The following is a 13,156-nucleotide window of genomic DNA, read 5'->3' as shown; positions in this document are numbered from 1 at the left end:
GCTTTCTTTCTAAGTTTCTTTTTTACCTGTTCAGGATCATTTTTGCATGAATTGAAATACATGAATTGTTCACTGATTTTAATTATTAATTATATATTGTTCATTAGTCTTATTTTAAAGCAGATTTTTATTGTTGTGTTATATTACATTATTATTACTAATGTATTGTTTAAAAATACACAATAAACCTTGTTGTGCAGTTAAAGCTTCAATTGTTCTTTTTTCTATTTCCCATTAACAGTTAAAATAATATTCCTATATTAAAATAATATTCCTATAATAAAATATTAAAATAATAATAGCACTATAAAAGTCATAAAATAACATTTCATAACTGTATAATACTATACAGTATTATTACAAATCAACGGTGTAATACTGTGTTTTAACATGGTAAAAAAATACAGTAAAATAATGTATTTAATTTTACAGAATGCTTAACAGTACTGTATTTAGTGTTACAGTAATATTACTGTTGAATGAAATACAGCAACTACTGGATAATTGTTGCCAGTAAGTTACTGTTGATTTGACAATAAATTTTTTACAGTGCATCTTTATAGAAATCAGCTCTGAGGATTGATGGGGATGTATGTTTATATAAACAGCATAGAGTCAGAGTCTCTCCTTCAGTCACAGGATGAACAGGACTCTCCAGAATCACACCAGCTACAGAAATAGAGAAAACATGCCAGATGTGAACAAAATGGTAACATAATAATAATAAAAAAAATAAACATTTTAGTTTTCCACTATGCACTCACTGTAAAAAATTTCTAACCTCTCCAAGTCAAAATTTTCTAGTGACTGGTCACATCTAAATTTTTAACTTGGCCCAAGTGCAATTCTTGTTGCAATAGTCTGTTAACATTGGCTCAATGAGAAATAATACGTCAGACTAATTGAAAAATTTAGATGTTATCAGTCACAAGAAATTTTTGACTTGGGGATGTCATTTTTTTTTACAGTGCTGGTTTCTGAGTGTTTTTAGTGTATTGTTATGATGTTCTGGCTGCTTACATTAGTATCTGCTCTTGTTAAATCATCCTGCTTCATGCATTGATTGTAAACTGGCAGTGAAATGAATAAATACAGAAACACAGACTCACAGTGTACAGTGATATTAACAGGATGATATTTCTCTCCAGATTCAGACTGACACCAGTAAACTCCAGTGTCCCATGTGATGGTGGGGCTGAGTGTACATGTAGATCCTGTTTTTGATCCACGGCGTAATGATGAACAATCTTTCAGCGTCCCGCTGTCTGTGTATCTTCTCACTGTCCATCCATCAGAGTTACTCTGGTCTTCACAGCTCAGAGAGAGAGAGTCAGATGTGAAGTGTTGAGTTCTGCTGGGACTGATGATCAGAGACACTGGAGGAGAAACACCTGACAAGACCATTACAGATATCATTTGGAAATGTTTGGTCTTTATTAAAGATGAATCAATCACTTAAGGTAAGTGTGAACTCACCAGTGACCCACAGTGGTTGTTTGTTGCTGTACCATGTTGTATAGTATTTTCCTCTCTCTGCTCTGCACACATAAACTCCTGTGTGTTTCAGAGCAACAGAACTGACAGTGTATTTTCCTCCAGCTCCTCTGCTGCTGTCTGAGAGCGGCTCATAGCGATCACTCAAGTCTGTGTTAAGTGAGAAGATGCAGATGATCACTAAAGGAAATTATTTATAATGTTTTTGATAAAACCAGTTAATTTATATGTTATCACATGGCGGACATTATAATACCTGATGAGAGAGTTACAGTGAACCATCTGAATGTCCAGCCTGTAGAAGAGCCGTTAACCTCACAGTTCAGAGTCACTGGATCTCCTTCAGTCAACCACTTCTGAGGAGAAACACTTAAAACTGTCCGGGCTTCATCTGAAATAGAGACATCACTCATTAATAACATGTTAAACTTGTGTGTGTTTATGAAGACATGATCAAACTCACCTGATACTGTCAGTGTAACTTCATCACTGTGTTGTGATATGCCTGATCCTTCAGTCTCTGCTCCATAACAGGAGTATTTCTCTGCGTCAGACTCAGTAACAGACCTGACTGTGTGTTCCTGTAGTTCAGTGGAAACTATGAATGTACCTCCTTTATACCAGTTGTACTTCCAGCTAGAGACTCCTTCAGCATCAATGTCACATCTGAGAGTGACTGTCTCTCCTCTGAATACATGTTGATCAGGTTTAATGGTCAATCTGGGTTTTGGTCTTTCTGCACAACAACAACAACAATAAACAATGAAAATAATGTGGTGATTAATTTAATTTATTAAAATAATAAAATGTGCGTTTTTTTCTCTCTAGGAACAGTTGATTGACCAACAGAGTGAATGTAATTTCATCACGAACAACACGTTCCTGGATAAACATCTTTATTGATCCTGGAACAACATTCCAATCAACCAATCAGATTTGAGGGACCAGTTTACAGTTTATTTCAAGTTTTAGCTTACAACCAGAGTTTACAGTTGTGCTTCTGTGTTATTCACCTATCATTTCTTTCTGATTTTAAAGATAATTTATGTTTAGGTCTTAATTGGCAAAATTATCATGACCATAAAACACACATGCTAAATCAGGTTAGACTGGAGTGTTGTTCTCTATTAGATGTTATAGTCACTTAAGTGTTTTATGAAATTATTATCAGTAAGGGACTGTTCGTTATTTATTTAAGGGGCCACCGGAGGAGTTTTGAGATCTGTTGTCAAAAAAGACATGACCCTCCCTTCGCCAGCAATAATTTTTTCTATGACCCTCCAAAATGATTGTGAAAAAAGGCATGACCCTCCCCGATAATTTATTGTTCTGTACTGGTTTGCGCTTGGCAAAGATGTTCAGATAGCCATTGTTTGTTTGTTTTTTAAACCATAAACTCTTGCTTTCTCATCTGGCTGTAACGATAGACCAAACCTACGATTCGGTTCGTATCACGATTTTTTATTTTAGATTTGAAAAAAAAAATCATGTTTTCGGTGCTGATGCGGTGTGACTCGTTCAACATGTGGGTGGCGCTGCCAATAAAGCATCTAAAAGCTGTCACAAAGAACCGGCAAAAGTAATGATTATTAATATGTCATATATTGCTAGACATTTTAATTGTTTTTAATAAACAAGTGTTTTCTGTGTCGACTGCAAAGATGAAGTTGACGATGCGTCGCGATCTTCTCAGAACGCGCCAGAGAGATTTCATAAGGAGAAAGCAGTCTGTTTTCCTTCGTTTTGAATTGTTCTGCATGTTTAAAAGTAGACATTTCAAGCTTTCTATATATTTCTCAGGTCTATGAGGCAAGTAGCATACCTTACGCTGAGTTTCGGTTCATTTATGAGACAAGAGTCCAGTTCACTCGCCCGCGCCTCCGTGTCATGATTATCTATTTTCTACTATATTTAGACTACTTCTTATTTATTAAATCCAGATAAAACATTGATTAAAATTAAGATAAAATTAATAAAAAAAACGAAATTCACTTTAAAGAAAGGCTTTGTACTTTCTGTTTGAGGTCTCTGTGCAATTTTTAAAGTCGCTTCAGAGCAGTCATGTCCGTGCGTAATGGAGAACTGATCACGTCCGTTTTTACATAAATGCAAACACGAAAAATAAAATAAAAATAATATAAAATTTAATTTTCTGTGGAGGCCGATCTTTATTCATCCGGTGGGTATATATATCCTGGTTTGCACAGTGTAATTTATAGAATTACTAAAAAATATTTTGCCACCTAAAAGTTAAAGATTTTTTTGTGTCACGTCACATGTGTATTTCCCTCATATTAAATATAAAACGCATGTGTAGACTGATATTTTTCTAATGTCTTGACTCCTTTCAGACGTTTCAAATAAATGCATTTTCTGAGAATTTTTATTTTAAGTTTTGACTGCAAATGTCACGTCCATTCACTGGAATCGCCCAATTTTAACGAATTTATCCTCAACTAGTTTTTGTGGTGTAGGTCTATGTATTTTATGTTAACTTAAATAATAGCCTACTAATAGTGATTTAAAGATGTGGTAGCGCTGCGAAGATCGCGAGTCGTCAACTTCATCTGTCTAGCCGAGACATAAAAAATAACTGTTTTATTAGTAAACAATTAAAATGTCTCCTGCTATATTGAACATATTTGCCTGTTCCTTACAAAACACTGACAGTGGGGTTTTTGACCGGTCTTTTTTTTTTTTTTTTTTTTTTTGAGCAGCTGCGGACAAATTATTTCGACACACACAATATTAAACAGGATTTTTTTGTTGCTTTTTTAATACAATAAAAAATTCATTTCATTTATTGTTTAATAAAATTATAAGCCTATTATTTTTAGTTTATTAACAGCAACAACAGCTGTAAAGATTAAGTTGACGATCGCCATCTCCGTAGTAGTGAACACGCCTATAGAGAGAAATGCACATCATTACATAACCAGAGAGTAGCCTATTTCTTTTCGTTTTAAATGGTTAAAAAGACATTTCAAGCTTTCTTAAGATATATTTCATGTAGGCTATGTGAGGCATATGCTGAGTTTCGTTAAGTTAGGATGAGATGCGCTCCTGTTTACGAGCAGTGCAAGTGACCACGCGGGCGCCTCTATGATTGTGTTGTCTGCTATATTTGGTATTTGGCAATTGGTTGATAAAAAAAAAAAATATTAAAATTAAGATACAATTTATACAAAACGAAATTCACTTAAAAAATCGTTTTCTGCAAAACAAAACTTAATTAAGTGGTCAAAATCATGTCTGACCCGCTCCATGTCTCTCGATATTGCGTATACTCGTGTGTGCAGTTCACTTTTCATAATCAACATAGATGAAAAAATAACATTATTATATTTTAACAAAAATGAAACTAAATGAGCGTATTTAATGGTAACAACACAGTAGGCCTACAGACTCTGTATTTGTACAAATTGCTGCACATTCATTTTATTCTGAATTTTGCACACACAAGTTGAAAGGCATTTGTTTGTGCATGCATGTAAAACATATCTCCAACATTTATCAAGTTCACTGATAATTATGCGTGCATTTATTAATTATTATCTTAATGAATAATGTAACAAGGACAAAGCATGTAAACTGTTTGTTTAGAATTTGGATCGATCAAGATCCGAATGAAGAAACGTACAAAACCATAGGCTATAGAAAATGGGTGGGCCCGGACCTAAATGCCCACCCGGGCCCAATGGTAGCGCCGCGGCTGGTGGTAGCCCTACATCTTACACATCGTGGAAACAAAATAAGAATGGAAACTAAAATATGCAGTATCGCCCTACAGCGCACATTCTATCAGCTGCAGTTCTGGCGCCTCAGTCCCAATACTGTTAAACTCGACGTAGGCTACGTTCACATCACATGTTAATGCAGCGGTAGAGTTACACTCACAGGACACTGTGCACTTAACAAAAGTTCATTATTTGCTCGTGCTTTAAAGCTTTGCCGGGTAAACATTTCTTTGGCATTCTGTTCTGACATGATGCACTTTTTCTAAGCGCGAACTGAAGCGCACACTGTCAAACAGCGCCAAACTGGATTTTTGTTGGGTCAGACCCATCTGATATCGAAGGGGGGCTGATAACGCGAGATCAACATGGAGCTAAATGGAAAAAAATAGCACCAAACAAGCCACTTTGAAATGTTGCTGTTTTAATGAATATAAAAGTTGGGTGACCCTCCCCCTAGACTAAAAAAAGTTGGATGACCCTCCCCTCAACAAAGAATAAAAAGACATGACCCTCCCCTATTTTCCTCCGGTGGCCCCTTCCATAAATACCGAACGGTCCCTAATTTCTCAGAGCAGGTCATAAAGTGAGAGAAAATACTTGCCATGTATTGTCACGGTTACTGGTTCACTGTAATCTGTGTAACGTCCTCTTCTTCGTGCTCTGCACTTGTACTCTCCTCCATCAGAGACTCGATCGATTGTTTTAATTTCAGCATCAGTAGATTCAGTGTTTGAGTCTTTACTCCAGAGAAACTCCCATCCCATCCCATCCAGTGTCTGATTCAGCAAACATTTCAGAAAAACTTTGTTTCCAGTGAACACTGAACTCTGTGGCTCAACAGTCAGAGTCGGTTTGGAAAAATCTGTCAATATAAAGTCAGTGGGAACACAGATCTCATTCTCTCACTGGTAAATCATTAGTGCATTTTGATTTCACAGACAATGTAATATAGCAACTGGCAACAATTATAGGAACAAACAAGGTTAACATTCATTCAGTGCAATGCAAAGAGTTAAAGGACAACAAAGGTGCAAAGACCACCCTATGTGGGGTTCAAACCCACATCCTTTAGGCTAGTAGTCCTGAGCTCAAAGCAGGGTCACACCACCTACATCTACACCAGTCAGAGAGACATATCAGTATCATTTACCAAAGTGTTGCAAAATGTTGTTGTAGTTCAAAGGACTTATTTATTTATTATTCAATCTGTTCAGTTTTTGTGATGTCTGGAGAATTGCTAATTTTCAAGACAAAGCAAATGTGAAAAGATACTCTATGTTTCTATATTCTTCATAACAAATTTTGGCCATGTAATATTAATATTAGTAGTATTACAGAAATTGTCATTTTTGTGACTGAATGTTTTTTTTTGTTTTGTTTTTTTGACAGAACCGTCTGTGGTGTGTGGTGTTAGTCACAAGACATGAATAATTTCTATAACTTGTTTAAAAAGCTGTGTTATAATCATGACACTGATAGGGCTGGATTCATGAACATCTTAAGAAAGAAGATAAGGCAGTTCTTAAGATAAATTAGTTCATAAGAATGTTCCTTTGGGGATTTAAGACAGGTTTGAAGTTATCCTAAATTATTATTATCCTAAGTTATTTAGGATGATTTTTAAGAACATTCTTTTCAGGAATATGAATACTTCTTAAATGTTTTAAAACAATATCTCAAAAATAAACAATAAAAACATTAAGAAAAATATTTGGGAATACAAAATATTATTATATTTCTTTCTTAAGTTATAAAATAAGAAGAAAATAGCATTTAAGAAGAATTTTATTCTTAAGAACGTTTAGTGAATCCAGCCCCTGGTTTGTAACAGAATTACCCATTTGTGATTCAATTTATGAATCAAATTCACTCACCTTCAGTGTGTCCAGAGTGGATGATTGAAATCAGCACTAAAATGCAGAGTAAAAATAAATAAAATCATAAATAAACAATGAAAGATTATTTGTATTTTTACATGTTTTTAGTAAAGATCTTCAAACTCATCCGTTGACTATCCTGAGAGAGTTTCTGTGGGAACTTATTTGCAGAGTTCTTCCCATGAGGCCAAAGACTGTGTTTCTCTTATTGGTCCCTGTGATGTCTTTGGTTTGTAAATTAGCTTTAGGTATAAGGGTCTGTCCCACAGACAGAAATGTGGGTTCAGATTCTCTGAAGACAGGCTATCATCATCACTGAACAATGAGTAAATTCTTCTCCCCACAATAACTCGGGTCAAGCTTACTTATTTTATGCATTAGGAATGGAATACATTGGTAAGTCAACAAAGTGACATCTCAGCCAAAAACAAAAAACAAAAAAACTTTGTATTATTATTTAACCCTTTAAACACATGCCTTTTCATTTTTAAAGTTAGACATCAACTTACTTACCTACTAGACATCAACTTAGTACTGACACTCAGACCTTCTGTTCAGACAGCCCTGCAGAACGGAGGCCTCAATAAAAGTCCCAGTAACACTCTACAACTCCACATTAAGGTCAGTATCCAAGGAGCCTCACAGAGAGCCTAACAACCTGAAATACTGTCCTACCACCTAGCCAAGCTCTTGATTGATTGATTGACTGGTTGATTGATTGATTGTTGACAGCAGGTGATAATCACTAATGCTCAATCATCACATAATTGGTTAATTAATCACTCAATAACTTTAACTCTGATTCAGAGTTATTTTAACTCTCCATAGAGAGGGACCAGATGTACTCTGAGCAGAGTTAATTTAACTCCAGGGATTTTGCTGTGTATATGAAAATTCACGTTCATGTCAATGAAAGCAAGATATGAGCTGCATTTTATTTATCATTAGCAGGAGTGGCATCAGCACTGGTAAGATAATTTAATGTCACTACACAGAAAAAACTCCAGTGTTAAATTAACACTCCTGGGAGTGTATATGAGTCCACACTCAAGAGTGTAAAGTGTTAAAATATGAGTGTTAAATTAACACTCAAGAGTGTTAAAGTTAATGAGCTAATTAAGTGATTAATTTAGTAATGATTGATCATTATTGAAGACACCTGATGTTAACAAGCCGAATCACTGAAGGAGAAAATCACAAATTGTAAGCCACCGTTATGGTGATGGGTGTTTGCTTTAGTCGGGCTCTTGACCATTATATGTTTACTTTAGATTTTGTTTGGCTGTTGTATCTAAGTTATAACTGCCAGATGAACAAAGAAAAAAAGGGATTTGATGGTGTTGGTTATATTATGACAATCATCATTTGAAATTGATCACTGAACTCATTAAGATCCTTATTTCTGACTTAGATTTATGTTGTTGATTACAGCATAACTGTGAATCTGCATAAATATCCAGAATTTTTGATATAATACAAAGGATTTCTTAAAAGTTGTTTTGAAAAAAAGAAAGAAAAAATCTTTCTTTTAGGCACACACAGACGTCACGATTCAGTCTATGCATCTCAACAATGGTGACGAGCAGAATATTCAATTAGGAAAAGTAAATTACACAGACAATTCAGATCATAATTTATTCATACCGCAATGCATGATGGGAGCCATTAATGAGTTGTGATTGGTGGCAGCCACTGCAACATGCTTTATTATTGTCACCATTGTTGAGATTCACAGGCTGATTATTGATGTCTGTGTTTCTAAATAAATTCATTTGAAAGTCTTTTGATCAGAACAATGGTTATGAAATATTTTTGGATTATATGAAAAATACTGAAAATCATAGGCTGAAGAATCACAGAGCTGCTGTAATTAACAAGTTAAGCCATCTCAATAAGTTTTGTTTTACGGATCACAACATGATTATGTCAAAAAATAACCAACACCATCAGATCACATTGTCTCTTTGTTCATCTGACTGTTATAAATCAATAACAGCAGACAAGCAAAATATAAAGTAAACATATAAGTGTCAAGAGCCCAACTAAAGCAAACACCCATCACCTTAATGGTAACTTACAATTAGTGATTTCCTCCTTCAGTGATTCTGCTTGTTAACATCAGGTGCACAGCAAAAACTCCAGTGTTAAATTAACACTCCTGGGAGTGTATATGAGTCCACACTCAAAAGTGTAAAGTGTTAAAATATGAGTGTTAAATTAACACTCAAGAGTGTTAAAGTTAATGAGATAATTAAGTGATTAATTTTGTGATTATTGAGCATTATTGAAGACACCTGATGTTAACAAGCAGAATCACTGAAGGAGGAAATCACAAATTGTAAGTTACCATTAAGGTGATGGGTGTTTTCTTTAGTTGGACTCTTGGCACTTATATGTTTACTTTAAAATTTTGCTTGTCTGCTGTTATTGATTTATAACAATCAGATGAACAAAGAGACAATGTGATTGGATGGTGTTGGTTATGTTTTGACATAATCATGTTGTGATCCGTAAAACAAAACCTATTGAGATGGCTTAACTTGTTATTTACAGCAGCTCTGTGATTCTACAGCACATGATTTTCAGTATTTTTCATATAATCCAAAAATATTTCATAACCATTGTTCTGATCAAAAGACTTTCAAATGAATTTATTTAGAAACACAGACATCAATAATCAGCCTGTGAATCTCAACAATGGTGACAATAATAAAGCATGTTGCAGTGGCCTCCACCAATCACAACTAATTAATGGCTCCCATCATGCATTGCGGTATGAATAAATTATGATCTGAATTGTCTATATTTACTTTTCCTAATTGAATATTCTGATCGTCACCATTGTTGAGATGCATAGACTGAATCTTGATGTCTGTGTGTGCCTAAAAGAACAATTTTTTTTTTTTCAAAACAACTTTTAAGAAATCCTTTGTATTATATCTAAAATTCTGGATATTTATGCAGATTCACGGTTATGCTGTAATCAACAATATACATCTAAGTCAGAAATAAGGATCTTAACGAGTTCAGTGATCAATTTCAAATGATGATTGTCGTAATATAACCAACACTATCAGATCACTTTTTTTCTTTGTTCATCGGGCAGTTATAAGATACAACAGCCAAACAAAATCTAAAGTAAACATATAATGGTCAAGAGCCCGACTAAAGCAAACACCCATCACCATAACGGTGGCTTACAATTTGTGATTTTCTCCTTCAGTGATTCTGCTTGTTAACATCAGGTGTCTTCAATAATGATCAATCATTACTAAATTAATCACTTAATTAGCTTATTAACTTTAACACTCTTGAGTGTTAATTTAACACTCATATTTTAACACTTTACACTCTTGAGTGTGGACTCATATACACTCCCAGGAGTGTTAATTTAACACTGGAGTTTTTGCTGTGTGTCTTCAATAATGCTCAATCATCACTAAACTAATCACTTAATTATCTCATTAACTTTAACACTCTTGAGTGTTAATTTAACACTCATATTTTAACACTTTACACTTTTGAGTGTGGACTCATATACACTCCCAGAGTGTTAATTTAACACTGGAGTTTTTGCTGTGTACTTTTAATGAAGACAACTTGAGTTGAGCTTCAAAATGTGAGCAGAACTTTCAGTTTCATTTGTCGCAGCTCCTCCACCCCATGGCCCTGGTCCAGGTCTTTCAGCTGGTCAGCCTGGTAAGCTTGCAGAACGACCATCGTGTGCAAAGCCGCCCCAGTCTGACTCGCTAATGTGTATGCTCTGCCATTTAGATGTGATGTGGCACGCAGCAGCTTAGTTGGCAGAGACTGTGTCTTCAACGCGGATGCCTCACTCTTCAGTCAGAGACATTGACGCATAACAATATTTCTGCATCCCCTCCACATCAGCATAGTTTGCCTGTGAATGATGGATGTACGCAGAATATGGCTTTCCCCAAGATCTCCGCAACTCAGCGTGAAGATCTGGGAGAAAGGGAAGACTCGTACCAGCTGGGTGGTTATGTCCCGACAAATAGCGTTCATCCAGGCAGCTACGAGGGAGTTTGCGCTTCCACGGCAGATCTAATCTTTCTGTGGTGCGAGACATAACGTCCAACAGCTCGACATATGTGGGGCAGGGGGGCTGAGAGCACTCAGAGACATCCTCGATCTCAACAGCCTTGTCCTGCTCATCTTGGCTTGAGGCGAGGAGCTCGCTCGCTGCCGGATCAGATGACGTGAGGGATAACACATCATCATCCAGCATCTTGCTCTCACCAGCCGCCGACAAATGAGAGATCCTCAACAAGAGCGAAGTTTCCTTCAAAGGAAAGCGTTCACAACACACACATACATACAGCCCCCTCAATGACTGAGCATGCATGATCCTCACTCAAGCACATAACGGACATATCGTGTGTGTCATTAGGTGTCAGGAAATGATGACATGGATGAACACACTTACTAAAGTTGTGTAAAAACCATTCTAGAGTCTGAGAACTCTGAAAATTCTTACTAACTGCATACTAGTGATCTACTGAAGACTAACTAGTGTACATCTACTTAGTGCATCGTGGACAGCAAACAACCAACAGAAATGTGTACAAACCAACAAGTGAGTACAAAACAAACCGACAGAAATGATTCAACAAACACCATTACAAAGCAAAAAAACTTAGTGACTGAACAAACAGACCCAAACACAACACAGTGCATTTCTCTTTCACAAACAGCAATATCTGCTCACTTCCTCTCTCAAGCTCGTCTTTCACTCATAGATCATGGACTAGAGCTGGAATTGAAGCTCAGAGAGCAGCATGAAAAGAAAAAAAATCCAAGAACACTAAATCACTTGAAACTGTTCAAACCTATTCATAATATAACAGCAATGAACATCTTCTGAAACATATACAGAGGAAATAATACTCACAGAGCACAAGAGGAAGTTTGCTGAGCTCCATACTGACCCAATAATGACAGACGGTTAAAGACACAGACTGAGTTAAAGCCTCGAAACTTCCTGATACATACCATACAGACCGATCTTTAGGACAGATTAACATAATGACAGATTAAAGACATGCAAATTCATGTGTTACAGAAAACCTTTTGATAAAGTTGATTATCTTGTAACGAGTTTTCAAAAAATATCAGAAGAGCATCAGTTTTATTATGAGAATTCATATTTATTTGTGTTTAATGGACAAGGAAAAGGAAACAATTGATAGATCTTTATTATAATAATAGTAGCTGTATTTATAACTTTATAAGTTAAGAAGCATAAATCACTTAATTCCACTGTAGAATTGAAAATAATCCAAGATATTTGAAAATGAACAAAGACATTTGCTTTACTGTTTTCCACCCCTCATTCCCAAAGGACCATTTTGGAGTTCCTAAAGGCACCGAGGGGCTGATATCCCAGATAGCATGTAACCATTGAAACAATGTTGAGTCAGTGTTGAAGCGTCAACGCTGATTACATTGAAATGACATTAGAAAGTGATGTTGTTTAGCGTCACTCTTGCACCCTCAGTTAATATTGAAATAATGTTCAGATTTCAATCACAAATCAATGGTGTTAATATTGCTTCAACATTACAAAGTGATGTTGTTTTTGCATCACTCTTGCACCCTCGGTTAATGGCGAAGCAATATTGAGATTTCAACCAAAAATCAACGGTAATAGTATTGATTCAACATTACAAAGTGATATTTTATCAACATCACTTTTGCACCCTCAGTTAATGTTGAAACTGTTGAACAAAAAATCAATAGTAATGCTACTGAATCAACATTACACTATGATTGATTCTACATCACCCATGCTGAATCAATACTGAAATTAACAAAAATAATCAATGGTAATATTGAATCAACGTTACACTAAGATGTTGAATCTACATCACTGCTGTTGAATCAACACTGAAATGAACTAAAATAATCAATGGTAATATTGTTGAATCAATATTACACTATGATGTTGAAGCTATTGAATCAACACTGCAATTAACAAAAATAAATTGATGGTAATATTGTTGAATCAATGTTACTCTATGATGTTGA

The 13,156-nt window shown here is 35.4% G+C and overlaps 1 protein-coding gene across 1 annotated transcript; it reads right to left on the bottom strand.

The window, feature by feature from the left end:
- Positions 1 to 544: 544 nt before the first annotated feature.
- LOC307171439 (B-cell receptor CD22-like) lies at positions 545 to 11,357 on the bottom strand (the record flags this gene model as incomplete). Its single annotated transcript, XM_079893039.1, has 5 exons — positions 545 to 669; positions 1,110 to 1,391; positions 1,958 to 2,226; positions 5,829 to 6,093; positions 11,099 to 11,357. The coding sequence occupies 5 exons, from the start codon at positions 11,355 to 11,357 to the stop codon at positions 545 to 547; spliced, it is 1,200 nt and encodes a 399-aa protein (XP_079749165.1).
- Between the last annotated feature and the right edge of the window lie 1,799 nt (positions 11,358 to 13,156).

The sequence above is a fragment of the Squalius cephalus genome (genome assembly GCF_949319135.1).
Source record: "Squalius cephalus genome assembly, chromosome: 1".
In the NCBI taxonomy this organism is placed as follows: Eukaryota; Metazoa; Chordata; class Actinopteri; order Cypriniformes; family Leuciscidae; genus Squalius; species Squalius cephalus.
The sequence above is the reverse complement of the archived record's forward strand: the minus strand, read 5'-3'. Positions and strand labels throughout refer to the sequence as shown.